Below are 18,294 nucleotides of genomic sequence, written 5' to 3' on the forward strand. Positions count from 1 at the left end.
GATACAGCATTGTACCATGTTACAAGTCTCTGATACTTCTGTATCAGACGGTCCCAGGAGGCAACAAAGCTCCGCGTACGCAGACCGTGCGACCGGAAGGAGAATCTGATACATTATTTATCACGCCTGGTAATTCTCTACCTCTGATACTCTCATGCCCGCCTGATACAACCTGTATCAATCAGTTCAACATTCACTGCAGTTCGTCCTGGCCGTGTATCACCATGTTGCGGTTATAGTTAGTATCTTTATAGTGAAATAAGGAATGGATAAGTGCACGAAAAAGACTTCATTTGTGTGGAATTTTTTCACGGAAAATAATGAGTTTGCTAATTGTAATTTGTGTAAACAAAAACTGAGTTATAAATCATCGACTAATCTGAAGAAACATTTGAAAAAAACATTGATATAGTATGCTCACTAATGTACCTATCTGTTTTTTTATTTTTTATTTTTGATAAAATCGTGAATTTTTAATGTATAAAAACACTAGTTACTAATTGTTTTCGAAAAAAGAAAGTCCATTTTTATTTATTTTATTTATTTATAGTTACGTTCCGTCGACCATGAATGAGCAAATGCTCAATGGTGTAGAACATGTCAGTATATACAATACAATACAAAATAAAAAATAAATCCATAACATAGTAAGATAAAAGTTATAAACAATATCATGATTATATACACATATCACAATTAAAGGGATAGAGCATACATGTATTGTACACATATAATATTAAGGTGTCCGTACACAAAGATATTTTATACATAAACACACAAATATACACATAACATAACTATTATATATATATATACAATTCAGATGTTAACACACAAGTTATGATTATCAATACAATTTAAATATTCATCAACAGAATAAAATGTTTTTTAGATAAGATATTCTTTTAATTTATATTTAAAATTTTTACTTTTACTTTTACATAGTTGTTTTAAAGTTAATGGAAGATTATTAAATAACTTCAAAGCAGTATTATATATGCCTTTCTGCTGTAAAGTAGTTCTTGCCCGAGTTATATGCAAGTCATCACATTTTTTAGTTTCGGATGGATGTATTGCAGAATTTGGCTTAAAAATATTCAGATTTTTATTTAAAAACACTAAAACTGAAAAGATATATTGACTTGGCAATGGGAGAATACATAGTTTATTAAAAAGTGGTTTGCATGAATCTCTTTGCTTGCTATTACAAATAATCCTTATGGCTTTTTTTTTTGTATTATAAAAACTTTAATAGCTTCCGAGCTATTTCCCCATGAAATTATACCATATTGCATTAGTGAGTGAAAATACCCGAAATACATTAATTTCATAACCTCAACATCAACTTTCCCAACCATACAGCGAAGAGCAAAACATGCAGATGTTAGTTTATTGCATAATATCTCTATGTTCTTTTTCCAATTTATTTTTTCATCAATTATTAATCCCAGAAATTTCGCATAATGAGACTGATGTAGATTTTTATTTAAACAAGAAATATTAATATCTTCATACATTTGGTTTCTTGTTATGAAGTTAACAAAATTTGTTTTATCAAAATTTAAAGTTAATTTATTAGACTTAAACCAAGAAATCATTAGTTTGAGTACATTTTCAGATTCCTCAATTAACTGGGTGCGAGACAGATTTTGTATTATGATACTAGTATCATCTGCATATGTTGATTATATCTGTTATTAGTGTCAACTGAGAATTTATTTGCATTTTCATAGCTGTTAGGTGCACAAATATAAATATTATATCTTGTATTAATGTACTTTTTAATATTAAAATTTCATTAGTTTTATTATTGAACGAGACGGTGCACGCACTGCGCACTGAGCGTACTTTGAAGTAGGACAATAAACAAAACGACTTGTAACCAGGGCTGCCACTCTGATATTCATGAAAAACCTAGATAACCTACAAAAAACCCCAGACACATGGGTAAAAAACCCAGATGCGTCTAAAATGCTATCGTTGAAAATGTTTGCGTACTAATTCAAAAATATAAACATAAATGGATTTAATATAAAACAATTAATTACCTTACAAGACTGAAAACGGTTAAATACAACCAATACAAGAAAATTACACTGCAGCAAAATGGCTGTATAAGTAATTCTTGGACCAGCACATATCATAAAAAAACCTACAATTATATACATGACAAAACAAACACCATCACTGCATTCTTTAAACCGGTAATTGTTTTTATAAAACTGCATCATGTACGTTAGTCTTTATTCAGAGTCTGATTCTACAAGATTGGTTTGAAGGTTAATTGTTGCATTGGTTTTGTGTTCTGCAAGCCTCTTTGAAGAATGTGTCTAATTTAATATTCGACTTAGCTTCTTGAAAACTAGTTTTGTGTTTATATGTATTTTAGTGTGTGAAACACATAGACTTGTTTGCATTTTTATCAAACAGATATTGCAACAGATACAGTAGCTACTACCTTTATTATTGTTTTAGGTATAAAAATAATTAAAATTATAAAAAACCTAGAATTGTTGGAATTCATTATTTAAAAACCCAGAAACCCAAACACCATTGGAAAAACCAAGATCTGGGTGGAAAAACCCATGAGTGGCAGCAACAATATCGCTTTGCGCCTCTCCTTCAAGGCTTCAACGCCTTCCCCTGCGCTTCCTCCTCTACATTCTTTCCCTTCTTTATCCCTTATTCGTCGTTCCTGCTCCCTCCCCTTTCACAAGCTCCGCCCAAGTGACCGTCATCTGCAATCGGGTACTGCGCTCATTGGCCGTGGTGTTGTTCCAGGTGAATTCTGAACTGATACTAAAGTCTCTGATACTTTTCAAGTGTACTCGTTTGCCGTTCCTGATACAGGCGCGTATCAGTGACAAAGTATCAGGTTTATACTTTTCGACCCACCTCTAGTATTTCCTGTAAACTTCTAACATATGCTTTTACCATTGCATCTTTCATTTGCCTTCAGTAGTTGGCATGATGGAAAAGGTGCCTCTGTTAACATTTGGTATGAATCTTATTGCACATCCCTAGTGATAATTGTGGCACATGCAGGAATGTGGTAAGGGATGAGGTGTGGTGTGGCAGGACCGCGTGTTGTCCGTGCTGCCACACATCGGCCACTTCATGGCCGCGCTGCTGTTTGGCCGCGTGGTGGACCACGTGAGGGCAGAGGGCATCGTCTCCACCACCACGGCCCGCAAGCTCTTCGTGTACATCTGTGAGTACCGCCGACCTCAGTTCCTCCGCACCTGGACCGCTCTCAACTAACCTGTCTCTACATAACCATCTAGGAGCTTCCATACATACCAACGCAGCAACACCGACAGTTCATCTTTTTCACTCTTATCACCAATCATGGCACAGTCTTGGGTCATGATGGACTGTGTAGGCACTGTCACCAATGAAACCTCATTTTCACAATCAAATGTAAGGTACTTTTGTGTCAACATTAATATTTTGGAATTATAGCAAATAATATGAAAGTATCATTTTTCCAGAAATTTTTCTGAATATTTCATATTAGTCTTTATACCTTAAATCCATAATAAATTACAAATATGGTTATAGGCTTATACAATAAACCTAAAATCTTGAATGTTCATTATTCAAGTCTCCATGGCGTTAATTCTCGAGGTGTACCAATGTTAACGAAAGATAACATATTTTAGTTTCTCGCAGGTGTCTGGCATAAACCAGAAGCCCAGGATAAACATGATGTACGACGCGAAGCAAAGCTCAAAATCTCAAGATTTGCGTAAATTTACTAAGTCTTAGCTTCGTGTACATACTATCCAAAGCCATTCTAAACTCTTTTGAGTTTACTAGAAAGACTGCAAAATTTCAAGTTAAAATTTCTATTAGTTGCCAGAGTTACAAACGCAAGTCTAATCACGAAGATTTTTCGCCAGCAGTTCAGCTAGTGTAGCAAGACTGTCAGTGAAGCTACTGTTCACACACAGCCGAGCTGAAGGTGTCCGAAGCCTCGGTTACACTGGCCATAATCCCGCTGCCACCTGTGTCACCAACCACCCAGGGATCGGTTACCTTGCACGTAATGACGAGCATAGTTTAAGTCCAGGCAACTTGAAATGTCATAACAAAGGTTATGCAAAAAAAAAGGCAGTAAACATGCAAGCTACTCAGAGTGCTTTACCAAAGGAAGACACTTGCGCCCAACACGCTCAATTGCTGGCACAGTTTCTATTGGAAATATACACTCCTGCAAACTGCACACGCAACTGAAGCAAACCAAAGAAACAAAGGCTCTCTCACGCTCTCTGGATCTGCTTGTAAGAATATTTAGTTGGATCTTTCTTGCAAATTGCGGATCTTGCAGCGAGCGCCGTGGTGCTGGTGGTCGTGATGTGTGAGCGCGTGGTGTGACAGACCAAGACGTCGAGCACCCCGCTCCCCGAGGTATCGCCCAACCTGGTCACACGAGGAACTCCTTGCGAGCTCGCACTCTATCTGGGCTCTTCGCGCATGCGCGCGCACCGGGTACGATACACCCGAATAACGGGCTTTAATAACAAATGTTGGTACACCTGAGCACTGTTCTCGCACGAAAAAATCGCGCACGAGCTAAACTTATGGTACATCTATCTCTAAATCCAACAGTGCTAAATAAATGCACTTAATCAAGTAAAATCAAAACAAAAATATTATAAATGAGATACCTATAATTATACAAAATAAAAACCAAAAAGGGAATAATATGTAAAGATTAAATATTTATGACACAACATAAATGAATATAAACAGGGCCATCAAAAAACATGCTTAATAAAGCTACCAAACACAAAGTCATGGAGTAACAAGTGAGTAGAAGTGTGTCTCACGCCTCACTGATGAGACGAATTTTTCGTTTTAAGACAGGGAAGTCTTCAAGGAAAATGTCCTTAATTGAAGTTTTTGATGAAATCCTAATACTTTAAAGTTCATTTCGTTGATCAATGGAATTAGTAAATTTGTCATTTGCCAGATACAAACATAGAACTCTCTGGAGCTATGACCGTACAGGTATGAAAGATAACAAAGTTTAAATAAATTTAAAAAAAGGACATTAAATTCATTTTTCTTAAGCCTCCAAATACATTACTTCATAATCACCATTAAATATCTTCAATAAAACTCACAATAAGATGAACTGAATACAAAATAATGGAGCCATAGTAAAACACATACATACTTTATGATCGTCTTTGACTATCTATCCTTTACAAACTTCCACGATTCATAATTAAAATTAATATTACATTCACAATGACAAATCACAGCGAAATTGACGAAACTAACTTAATAACATAACAATTATTATCACATTAATAACATCACCTAATTTAACTAAACTTAAGACATGGCGACATTACAATTTGAGAATTCTAAAAAAATGTTACCATGATTTTTTTTTAACAAAGTATACTTTTATGATTTTGGAAAATTTCGAGCATTTCGGGTTGCTTTGTTTGCCCAAGAGGTTGGGCACATCTCTCTTCCAAATTTTAATATAAGGATAAGTTTTGCTCACACAGATGAAGTGACATGGTATATGTGTAAATATTACAGCACACTTCTTCCCTGCCGCCTTCTTGTTCGTGGTCGGCTACAGCGCGTGTGATCCTGCGGCACCAGCTGCGATGTACACAGCTGCAGTCATCGTGAGTGGCGCCACGCCCACCGGCTCCTACTGCAGCGCGCTGGACCTGGCTCCCAACTATGCAGGTAGCTCGCCACTAGAGTCCTGCATGACTCACAGCCAGTACCACTCTCTCTGCTCTCCACGCTCCAGGACTGTGGAGAGAGTTGCTCCACTCCTGTCAGTTGCAGTCATCGTGTCCAGCGCCACGCCCACGGGCTCCTACTGTAGCGCGCTGGACCTCGCTCCCAACTATGCAGGTAGCTCGCCACACGAGTCCTGCATGACTCACAGCCAGTACCACTCTCTCTGCTCTCCACGCACCAAGACTGTGGAGAGAGTAGCTCCACTCCTGTCAGCTGCAGTCATCGTGTCTGGCGCCACGCCCACCGGCTCCTACTGAAGCGCGCTGGACCTGGCTCCCAACTATGCAGGTAGCTAGCCACTCGAGTCCTGCATGTCTCACAACCAGTACTACTCTCACTGCTCTCTGCGCTCCAAGACTGTGGAGAGAGTTGCTCCAATCCTGTCAGCTGCAGTCATCGTGTCCGGCGCCACGCCCACCGGCTCCTACTGCAGCGCGCTGGACCTGGCTCCCAACTATGCAGGTAGCTCGCCACTCGAGTCCTGCATGTCTCACAACCAGTACCACTCTCTCTGCTCTCCACGCACCAAGACTGTGGAGAGAGTAGCTACACTCCTGTCAGCTGCAGTCATCGTGTCTGGCGCCACGCCCACCGGCTCCTACTGAAGCGCGCTGAACCTGGCTCCCAACTATGCAGGTAGCTCGCCACTCGAGTCCTGCATGTCTCACAACCAGTACTACTCTCACTGCTCTCTGCGCTCCAAGACTGTGGAGAGAGTTGCTCCAATCCTGTCAGCTGCAGTCATCGTGTCCGGCGCCACGCCCACCGGCTCCTACTGCAGCGCGCTGGACCTGGCTCCCAACTATGCAGGTAGCTCGCCACTCGAGTCCTGCATGTCTCACAACCAGTACTACTCTCACTGCTCTCTGCGCTCCAAGACTGTGGAGAGAGTTGCTCCAATCCTGTCAGCTGCAGTCATCGTGTCTGGCGCCACGCCCACCGGCTCCTACTGCAGCGCGCTGGACCTGGCTCCCAACTATGCAGGTAGCCTGCCACTAGAGTCCTACATGACTCACAGCCAGTACTACTCTCACTGCTCTCTGCGCTCCAAGACTGTGGAGAGAGTTGCTCCAATCCTGTCAGCTGCAGTCATCGTGTCCGGCGCCACGCCCACCGGCTCCTACTGCAGCGAGCTGGACCTCGCTCCCAACTATACAGGTAGCCTGCCACTAGAGTCCTACATGACTCACAGCCAGTACTACTCTCACTGCTCTCTGCGCTCCAAGACTGTGGAGAGAGTTGCTCCACTCCTGTCAGCTGCAGTCATCGTGTCCGGCGCCACGCCCACCGGCTCCTACTGCAGCGAGCTGGACCTCGCTCCCAACTATGCAGGTAGCTCGCCACTAGAGTCCTACATGACTCACAGCCAGTACCACTCTCTCTGCTCTCCGCGCTCCAAGACTGTGGAGAGAGTTGCTCCACTCCTGTCAGCTGCAGTCATCGTGTCTGGCGCCACGCCCACCGGCTCCTACTGCAGCGCGCTGGACCTGGCTCCCAACTATGCAGGTAGCTCGCCACTCGAGTCCTGCATGACTCACAGCCAGTACCACTCTCTCTGCTCTCCGCGCTCCAAGACTGTGGAGAGAGTTGCTCCACTCCTGTCAGCTGCAGTCATCGTGTACGGCGCCACGCCCACCGGCTCCTACTGCAGCGCGCTGGACCTGGCTCCCAACTATGCAGGTAGCTCGCCACTCGAGTCCTGCATGACTCACAGCCAGTACCACATTCTCTGCTCTCCGCGCTCCAAGACTGTGGAGAGAGTTACTCCACTCCTGTCAGCTGCAGTCATCGTGAGCGGCGCCACGCCCACCGGCTCCTACTGCAGCGAGCTGGACCTTGCTCCCAACTATGCAGGTAGCTCGCCACTCGAGTCCTGCATGACTCACAGCCAGTACCACTCTCTCTGCTCTCCGCGCTCCAAGACTGTGGAGAGAGTTGCTCCACTCCTGTCAGCTGCAGTCATCGTGTACGGCGCCACGCCCACCGGCTCCTACTGCAGCGCGCTGGACCTGGCTCCCAACTATGCAGGTAGCTCGCCACTCGAGTCCTGCATGACTCACAGCCAGTACCACTCTCTCTGCTCTCCGCGCTCCAAGACTGTGGAGAGAGTAGCTCCACTCCTGTCAGCTGCAGTCATCGTGTCTGGCGCCACGCCCACCGGCTCCTACTGCAGCGCGCTGGACCTCGCTCCCAACTATGCAGGTAGCTCGCCACTAGAGTCCTACATGACTCACAGCCAGTACCACTCTCTCTGCTCTCCGCGCTCCAAGACTGTGGAGAGAGTTGCTCCACTCCTGTCAGCTGCAGTCATCGTGTCTGGCGCCACGCCCACCGGCTCCTACTGCAGCGAGCTGGACCTTGCTCCCAACTATGCAGGTAGCTCGCCACTAGAGTCCTACATGACTCACAGCCAGTACCACTCTCTCTGCTCTCCGCGCTCCAAGACTGTGGAGATAGTTGCTCCACTCCTGTCAGCTGCAGTCATCGTGTCTGGCGCCACGCCCACCGGCTCCTACTGCAGCGAGCTGGACCTTGCTGCCAACTATGCAGGTAGCTCGCCACTAGAGTCCTACATGACTCACAGCCAGTACCACTCTCTCTGCTCTCTGCGCTCCAAGACTGTGGAGAGAGTTGCTCCACTCCTGTCAGCTGCAGTCATCGTGTACGGCGCCACGCCCACCGGCTCCTACTGCAGCGCGCTGGACCTCGCTCCCAACTATGCAGGTAGCTCGCCACTAGAGTCCTACATGACTCACAGCCAGTACCACTCTCTCTGCTCTGCACGCTCCAAGACTGTGGAGAGAGTTGCTCCACTCCTGTCAGCTGCAGTCATTGTGTACGGCGCCACGCCCACCGGCTCCTACTGCAGCGAGCTGGACCTTGCTCCCAACTATGCAGGTAGCTCGCCACTAGAGTCCTACATGACTCACAGCCAGTACCACTCTCTCTGCTCTGCACGCTCCAAGACTGTGGAGAGAGTTGCTCCACTCCTGTCAGCTGCAGTCATTGTGTACGGCGCCACGCCCACCGGCTCCTACTGCAGCGAGCTGGACCTTGCTCCCAACTATGCAGGTAGCTCGCCACTAGAGTCCTACATGACTCACAGCCAGTACCACTCTCTCTGCTCTGCACGCTCCAAGACTGTGGAGAGAGTTGCTCCACTCCTGTCAGCTGAAGTCATCGTGTACGGCGCCACGCCCACCGCCTCCTACTGCAGCGCGCTGGACCTCGCTCCCAACTATGCAGGTAGCTCGCCACTAGAGTCCTACATGACTCACAGCCAGTACCACTCTCTCTGCTCTGCACGCTCCAAGAGTGTGGAGAGAGTTGCTCCACTCCTGTCATCTGCAGTCATCGTGTCTGGCGCCACGCCCACCGGCTCCTACTGCAGCGAGCTGGACCTTGCTCCCAACTATGCAGGTAGCTCGCCACTAGAGTCCTACATGACTCACAGCCAGTACCACTCTCTCTGCTCTGCACGCTCCAAGACTGTGGAGAGAGTTGCTCCACTCCTGTCATCTGCAGTCATCGTGTCTGGCGCCACGCCCACCGGCTCCTACTGCAGCGAGCTGGACCTTGCCCCCAACTATGCAGGTAGCTCGCCACTAGAGTCCTACATGACTCACAGCCAGTACCACTCTCTCTGCTCTGCACGCTCCAAGACTGTGGAGAGAGTTGCTCCACTCCTGTCATCTGCAGTCATCGTGTCTGGCGCCACGCCCACCGGCTCCTACTGCAGCGAGCTGGACCTTGCTCCCAACTATGCAGGTAGCTCGCCACTAGAGTCCTGCATGACTCACAGCCAGTACCACTCTCTTTGCTCTCTGCGCTCCAGGACTGTGGAGAGAGTTGCTCCATGCCCGTGACTAGCGCGGCTCCAGAGGAAGGGCGCAGGGGGCCATAGCCCCTTTCGTGCCCAAATTGTACTTCTTATTTCTGTGTTGGGAATTTTAATGTTAACTTAAATACTTTCGTTAATGTGTTAAACTTTTCTTTCAATAGAAATTTGTACGAAAATACTCAATTTCAGTATTTGAGACCATATATTTGGTGAATACCCCAAGGGCAATGTCATGATTATTAACTGCATCCTCCTGCGTGTGAGAGCCCTGCCCGAGAAGTCTTCCTGGAGCCGCCATTGGGCTGTGAGCTGGTTTTGGGCTCGTGCTACTCAACGTAGCTAGGTGTGGCGCACTATGGCCAGTGTCACAGTGGGCATTTTTTTTTTTTTGCCACGGCCAGTAAACCGGTCCTGTTTAATGGCTTGGATTTATTCCTGGGTTTGAAATAAAGCTTTCACACTAATGGCGTCCCACCGTACTCTGCGGTATAGGCCACCCTGTGTTGCGGCGTTCTGGGATAACAGTTCAGCCATAGTCGAGTGTATAGTTAAATGTGACTGATATGTTTTATTATTACTTATAATTTTTCATAAATGTTTTAGTCATCTTAATAACTTCTACCTGGAAGTGTGTTTTATAATGTATCAATTTGTCCTTTTGTGCTTATTGATTATCACCTCAGCATAAAGAGACTATTTCGCGTGAAATTGCTGTTTGTTTGCTTTGCAAGGTTTGTGTGTGTGTTGTTCTTCCATTGTATATATATATTTTTGTCCTTACGGCCTCTGTAATCACAATACTTATTAAATGAATAGCATTTTTGAAAACCAAACCTGGAGGAGGTACTCCGCTGGTTCCTACCTCATAAGTCTACATAATGTTATAGACTGGATAGTTTGAAACTAAATGCCGGTTTGATCTGTCCCACTGGTGAACTCTCATTCTGTATGCAATCAATGTAAGTACCAGTGAGAGCTTGTATGTTATACGCCTTTTTTTTAACGTAACTGACTTCAAGGCATAAAAGTTATATTCCAGTGACTGAAATAAAGTTTGCAAACTTCTGAAAAGTAAAATTTCTTACGTTTTGCAGACATTTAGCAATTATACTCACAGTGAATTATTGTTTTAAATTCTAAACATATAGCAAGTCAAATCACTCTTGACCACAAAGGTCCGTAGTTATATAACTTGTGTTATTCTGCACTGAAATAACTATGTTGTGACTCTTTGGGGTGATCTTAAGTACAAACAATGGGCGGGCAGTGGCAAATTACTTACAAATTACATTACTATAACAACACGAATAGGGTAATAACAGAATTGAACTATCTTCATGGGTTTTGGATGTCACCGCAGTTTTCAAAATGGCGTTGGCTATTCACTGTGAATAACTAATGACAGAATTTAGATTCATCGCATTTCCAAATTATTTGCACGGTGATAGCATGGCGACATAATATTATAACACTACTTCGACGCAAAAATACATAATTATCAAAACACAAGAGCTAAGTGCCTCCATGAATAGGTACTTGGGCTCGCTTGGCACACAAAGGAAAATACAATTATATAATGATTATCTAGAGTTATGTATCATTTAATAAGCTCGAGCCATAAAATACAAAATATGAGCACAATTGAAAACAAGCTATATTATCACAATACAAAAAAACTTAAAACTGCTTACTGAATTTAACAAAAATAAAAATTGCAAACATAACTGCTTAACTTAAGCCTGATTCAGCATCTATAAAATAAACATTTCAAACGGGAAATAACACGACTATATATAATATGAGTTTGACAACAATTACCTAAATATTATTATTCCATCAGTGTTTTACTAGTGCACACCGTCCCGCCAATTATTTACTTTGGTTCAGTATTGCTTTAAATGTGTTTTGTTCTTTTGATCAGGTATATTATAGTACATATGTAATTGCATTAAATATTTATTTTAATTACTTTTATCTTTAGAAATATATTCATACAGCTTAATTAGAACTACACTCTACCTTATTCTGTTTAAAATTCACCAGTTAAATACCCTCTAAAAAATTAAATTTTAAATTATGAAACATTTTTGATGTAGTTTATTTTGAACATACATTTCACTATAGAATTTTTTTTTAATTCACGCATATTTATGAGGTATTTACAATATAATATGTACCTAATAAGTTTATCATACAAATGCCACACATTATGATCTGGTGCTTTTGAAATAGTTCTTTTTTATGTTCTGGAAAAAAACTTATGACGAAAATGTATGTCTCTGTTTGTCAGTTATGAAATCTTTAAATAGAATATAATAACAAATCCATGCTTATAAACACAATTTTACTAACCTTATGTTATTTTTCTTTGTAACTTTGAAGCTGGTATTAAAATAATTGACTGCATTGATTGAGAATTATACTGTACTTGATTATAATGCGTGTGTACATAAAGTCAATAATATGTTTTAAAGAAAAAAATGTTTAGTTTATGTTTAAAACATTTTTATTAAAAATTGTATACATCTAAATTTTTTTCCTGGGGATGAAAAAATACAGTGGCTTATGGCACTTGAGTGTTACTAGTTTAGTATGGTTTGTTGAGTTAGCTGTTTCCCGTGATGCAGGTACGATATTTGGACTGAGCCAGACCCTAGGCGCAGCCGGTTCCCTCATAGCGAGCTACGTCATCACAGAAGGTCTCCATGGATCTGTAAGTATGACACATTGGTGCCTACCTACAACATATGCACGATAAATACTATTGGCTTATACAATGGCAACTAAGCATCTCAAGCAATGAGAAAATTTAACTTATGGTTTGAAATTGAATTTTTTTTTTTTTTTTTAGATTGTTTATTTTTGATCAAATTTATTGCTGTGAGGAACAAAATTTATTTCTAACATTTAAAAAGATTTTAACCTATGTTAATTAAAATCTTTCGATTTGCAATTTATTCTGTTGTTTTTAATGTAAAGCTTAAACTGTTTATTAATTTACGTAGTGCCTATAACCAATTTAATTCCATTCTGCGATATCTGAAATTTAAGAGAAACTCAAATCCGTAGTTAAAAAATTTGATTGCTTCTCTAAGTGGTATTTTTCGCTCGCGTTGATGTCCTTAAATAAGTATCAAAGATCATTGCTAAGAAAATATATAATATAGTAATTGGTTTCTCTTTTTATTGCGTGACTGGTATCATCAGTATTTAAAAAATTTTAACATACAATTTAGCTTAAAAAACTGAAAACATGCTTTATTGAAACATGTTTCACTATTAAAAAAATTAAATACAAACATTTTAAAAAGTTTAAAGTATGAACGTATAATAAATTAATTTTTCTTTAAAAGAGCTTAAATCAGAGTATTATTCTAGGATTCTCCTGTATACTATGTTATATGTTTTTCTGACCGGTGCAAATATGTGTAGATTTCGGGCATTGGATACACACGAACAGGCTAATTATAGTTGGCCATGGTAAAAGCATGGCTTTTCCAAATGCACCCCTGATACCTGCAATGTTTGCCCTTGCGCTATGTTGATGGTAACAGCAAAGATAAGCCTGACGGGAAACTGAACTCTTTAGAATTGGAACTGTAGATCAGTGGTGATAGTTGGAATTCGAGGTATGATAACACTTTCCCCTTTGCCGACACCTGTTAAAATAGTGGCACCAAGTATATTCTGCCCCAATTGTGTGATCCGAAGCCTCGTTCCATTACATAGTCGAGGAGCATCTAGATTTCACATAAGCATAACTTGTACATTTAGTTTCATTTGAAGTTTATATGAGGGTACACCCGAAAGTAGAGTAAAAACTGAAAATAGAGTGAGAAGAAAATAAACGGACACCTAACCTCAAAAATTAAAAAAAATTTAAGTATTGCTTGGTGGTGACAGAAAAATAAAAATGCATTTGGAAGCATGTGCTATACTAAATTGAATAGTGAAGCTGTGGCGCGCCTGGGCGGTCCGCGGGCGAGTTGAGCAGCGAGTAGATCCGCAGTCTCTATCCACCTGGGCGAGTTGAGCAGCGAGTAGATCCGCAGTCTCTATCCCGCTGGGTGAGTTGAGCAGCGAGTAGATCAGCAGTCTCTATCCCGCTGGGCGAGTTCAGCAGCGAGTAGATCAGCAGTCTCTATCCCGTTGGGCGAGCTGAGCAGCGAGTAGATCAGCAGTCTCTATCCCGCTGGGCGAGTTCAGCAGCGAGTAGATCCGCAGTCTCTATCCACCTGGGCGAGTTGAGCAGCGAGTAGATCCGCAGTCTCTATCCCGCTGGGTGAGTTGAGCAGTGAGTAGATCCGCAGTCTCTATCCCGCTGGGCGAGTTGAGCAGCGAGTAGATCCGCAGTCTCTATCCACCTGGGCGAGTTGAACAGCGAGTAGATCCGCAGTCTCTATCCCGCTGGGTGAGTTGAGCAGCGAGTAGATCAGCAGTCTCTATCCCGCTGGGCGAGTTCAGCAGCGAGTAGATCAGAAATCTCTATCCCGTTGGGCGAGCTGAGCAGCGAGTAGATCAGCAGTCTCTATCCCGCTGGGCGAGTTCAGCAGCGAGTAGATCAGCAGTCTCTATCCCGCTGGGTGAGTTGAGCAGCGAGTAGATCAGCAGTCTCTATCCCGCTGGGCGAGTTCAGCAGCGAGTAGATCAGCAGTCTCTATCCCGCTGGGCGAGTTCAGCAGCGAGTAGATCAGCAGTCTCTATCCCGCTGGGCGAGTTGAGAAGCGAGTAGATCCGAAGTCTCTATCCCGCTGGGCGAGTTGAGCAGCGAGTAGATCAGCAGTCTCTATCCCGCTGGGCGAGTTGAGCAGCGAGTAGATCCGCAGTCTCTATCCACCTGGGCGAGTTGAGCAGCGAGTAGATCAGCAGTCTCTATCCTACTGGGCGAGTTCAGCAGCGAGTAGATCAGCAGTCTCTATCCCGCTGGGCGAGTTGAGCAGCGAGTAGATCCGCAGTCTCTATCCACCTGGGCGAGTTGAGCAGCGAGTTGATCAGCAGTCTCTATCCCGCTGGGTGAGTTGAGCAGCGAGTAGATCCGCAGTCTCTATCCCGCTGGGTGAGTTGAGCAGCGAGTAGATCAGCAGTCTCTATCCCGCTGGGCGAGTTAAGCAGCGAGTAGATCAGCAGTCTCTATCCCGCTGGGCGTGTTGAGCAGCGAGTAGATCCGCAGTCTCTATCCCGCTGGGCGAGTTGAGCAGCGAGTAGATCCGCAGTCTCTATCCACCTGGGCGAGTTGAACAGCGAGTAGATCCGCAGTCTCTATCCCGCTGGGTGAGTTGAGCAGCGAGTAGATCAGCAGTCTCTATCCCGCTGGGCGAGTTCAGCAGCGAGTAGATCAGCAATCTCTATCCCGTTGGGCGAGCTGAGCAGCGAGTAGATCAGCAGTCTCTATCCCGCTGGGCGAGTTCAGCAGCGAGTAGATCAGCAGTCTCTATCCCGCTGGGTGAGTTGAGCAGCGAGTAGATCAGCAGTCTCTATCCCGCTGGGCGAGTTCAGCAGCGAGTAGATCAGCAGTCTCTATCCCGCTGGGCGAGTTCAGCAGCGAGTAGATCAGCAGTCTCTATCGCGCTGGGCGAGTTGAGAAGCGAGTAGATCCGAAGTCTCTATCCCGCTGGGCGAGTTCAGCAGCGAGTAGATCAGCAGTCTCTATCCCGCTGGGCGAGTTGAGCAGCGAGTAGATCCGCAGTCTTTATCCACCTGGGCGAGTTGAACAGCGAGTAGATCAGCAGTCTCTATCCCGCTGGGCGAGTTCAGCAGCGAGTAGATCAGCAGTCTCTATCCCGCTGGGCGAGTTGAGCAGCGAGTAGATCCGCAGTCTCTATCCACCTGGGCGAGTTGAGCAGCGAGTTGATCAGCAGTCTCTATCCCGCTGGGTGAGTTGAGCAGCGAGTAGATCCGCAGTCTCTATCCCGCTGGGTGAGTTGAGCAGCGAGTAGATCAGCAGTCTCTATCCCGCTGGGCGAGTTAAGCAGCGAGTAGATCAGCAGTCTCTATCCCGCTGGGCGTGTTGAGCAGCGAGTAGATCCGCAGTCTCTATCCACCTGGGCGAGTTGAGCAGCGAGTAGATCCGCAGTCTCTATCCCGCTGGGCGAGTTTAGCAGCTAGTAGATCAGCAGTCTCTATCCCGCTGGGCGAGTTCAGCAGCGAGTAGATCAGCAGTCTCTATCCCGTTGGGCGAGTTGAGCAGCGAGTAGATAAGCAGTCTCTATCCCGCTGGGTAAGTTGAGCAGCGAGTAGATCAGCAGTCTCTATCCCGCTGGGCGAGTTCAGCAGCGAGTAGATCAGCAGTCTCTATCCCGTTGGGCGAGTTGAGCAGCGAGTTGATCAGCAGTCTCTATCCCGCTGGGCGAGTTGAGCAGTGAGTAGATCCGCAGTCTCTATCCACCTGGGCGAGTTGAGCAGCGAGTAGATCCGCAGTCTCTATCCCGCTGGGTGAGTTGAGCAGCGAGTAGATCAGCAGTCTCTATCCCGCTGGGCGAGTTTAGCAGCGAGTAGATCAGCAGTCTCTATCCCGCTGGGCGAGTTGAGCAGCTAGTAGATCAGCAGTCTCTATCCCGCTGGGCGAGTTCAGCAGCGAGTAGATCAGCAGTCTCTATCCCGTTGGATGAGTTGAGCAGCGAGTATATCAGCAGTCTCCACGCCACCGGGCGAGTCTTACCCGTGCTTATCTAGCGCAGCTTCTCCCGTTGTTACGTTAGGTAAGGACGAGCTTCTGCGCAGACGTACACGCGAGAACGTGCATTTCAAATACAAGTTACTTTCGTAACACCTTTGGCACACACACCCATGGTCGAGTACGGCAAAGCGTACGAGAAATCCTTAGAGAGTCGGCTTCTGTGCTTTCGTATTCTTCCTGGGACGAGTGCCTCGTAAAACCGTAACCGATTGTAAACACAGTGGTTGCAAATTGTAAATTCACATAAAGCACCCTATTTACATTAATTCTCTTGTATGCTGAGTGACTTTCATCATACGTAAACGTAACACCTGTTTACGTAAAATACTTATCCTTAAGTATGGCTAACGTTTCTCTTAAAATATTGAAGTCCAGTCCAGGGTGATATCCGCCCAATTCATCCACCCACCGACAAGCTTTACGACATCAGCCACTATCAGAAGTACGTACTTCGTCAACGTCCATACGTAATATCGTATACGTAAAATCTCAAGTTGTGCTGCCTGACAACAAAAGTTATAGTCCGAACCGGACTTTGAATAATTGCCAACTCCTCCTGCAGATCCTGTATAAGTATCCTGTCACCAAACCTAACTTAGTTGGTGGCGGTCATGCCAGTCCTGAAGCTCCGGCGATGTCGGGCAGCATGACGTATGGCGAGTCGGCACCATCTCCTTCAGGGGCTACTGCGCTCAGCTGTTGATACCAGGGCCTTGTATACTGGTCCTGAGCAGCAGTCGATACCAGGCCCTTGTATACTCGTCCTGAGCAGCAGTCGAGACGGTCTGGAACATTCTGGTTGCTCGCGACACTGGCGGACTTCCGATGACGTTTCATGCGCTGTTGATATTGGCGGCTTTTTATTCGTGGTGACACTTTTTCCTTGGGTGCGCGCCGGGTTGCCTGTACCACAGGCTTCGGCATCGCTAAAGCGGGCACCAGCGACACAGTAGGGAACATAACCAAGATTGTTAAGGGATTGGAGGGGGGTCAATTCACACCATAACAACCTTAAACCTGTGTCCAAAAATAATTTATACGACCACGTATTAGTGAAAGTGATGAAAAATAGTATTTGGAGGTAAAAAAAATAATTGTATAACTACCTTAGTAGTCATAATATGAATTTTGTTATGATTCTCAATGCTGAATACATTAAGTCAAAAACATTCAAAATATTATCGTTGTATGGAATATGAGAAAATTTGAAATCGCTCTTTGTTTTAATATTGGCGAACATATTATATAGGATGTTTTGTAGGATACATTAAGTTCTTAAAATGTTCCAGAAGTTTTTAAAAGTTTCCAAAATATTCCCAGGATAAATAGGTACTTCGAAATCTACCTACGCCTGTAGGCTGTGTCAACAAGGATTTCTTTTTATTTATGCTTTTAGTTATTGACCCACAAAAAACTCGTCAACAATCTGGCTTTGGGGTGCTGCGTTTTCACTCTTGCAAAATAAGAATAGAAACTGGCTTGGCACCATTTTACGTGGTGTAAAAATAATGTTATATCATAATTATTACCAATACTGTTTCTCAATATCAACAAACATTAAGTAAGTAGCAATGCACAAATTTAAAACAAAATATTTTGATATTTTATAGAATGTCTCATTAGATTTTACATTTCAAAACTTATAGGCTCGTGTAAGCCTAAAATTTAAAACCGTCAATTTATTATTTAAGCAGTGCTTGTTTACGTGAATGCACATTAATAAAATTATTTTTTCAAGCACAATTACAATGTATATCATTACCACTTAAATGAGATAAAGTTACTGCACAGCAAACCAAACTTTATAATATGCCGCATTTTGCTTATATCTGATACTGAGAACAGCAACTAAAAATATTCCAATATCTCTGTCCAATATGAATTCATATGTTGCAAACATTCTACAAATGTTTAAATAAAAAAAAATTTATTACATTAATAAAATAATAAACTGACGTTTACGAAAAATAAGCGTGTAACTTAAAAACTAAAATTTGAGAAT

At 43.8% G+C, this 18,294-nt stretch overlaps 1 protein-coding gene across 2 annotated transcripts in view; it reads left to right on the top strand.

The window, feature by feature from the left end:
- LOC134542673 (sialin-like) overlaps positions 1-18,294 on the top strand; it is an 87,030-nt gene that overhangs the window by 51,734 nt on the left and 17,002 nt on the right. For both annotated transcript variants that reach the window (XR_010076843.1, XM_063387111.1), the window contains exons 9-11: positions 3,079-3,211; positions 5,560-5,715; positions 12,244-12,329. Coding sequence is in view for 1 of the 2 variants with exons in the window: in XM_063387111.1 (XP_063243181.1) it covers positions 3,079-3,211; positions 5,560-5,715; positions 12,244-12,329 (375 nt within the window). In the remaining variant the exon portion in view is untranslated. The remainder of the gene's footprint in view (positions 1-3,078; positions 3,212-5,559; positions 5,716-12,243; positions 12,330-18,294) is intronic.

The sequence above is a fragment of the Bacillus rossius genome, assembly GCF_032445375.1.
Source record: "Bacillus rossius redtenbacheri isolate Brsri chromosome 9 unlocalized genomic scaffold, Brsri_v3 Brsri_v3_scf9_1, whole genome shotgun sequence".
Taxonomy (NCBI): Eukaryota; Metazoa; Arthropoda; class Insecta; order Phasmatodea; family Bacillidae; genus Bacillus; species Bacillus rossius.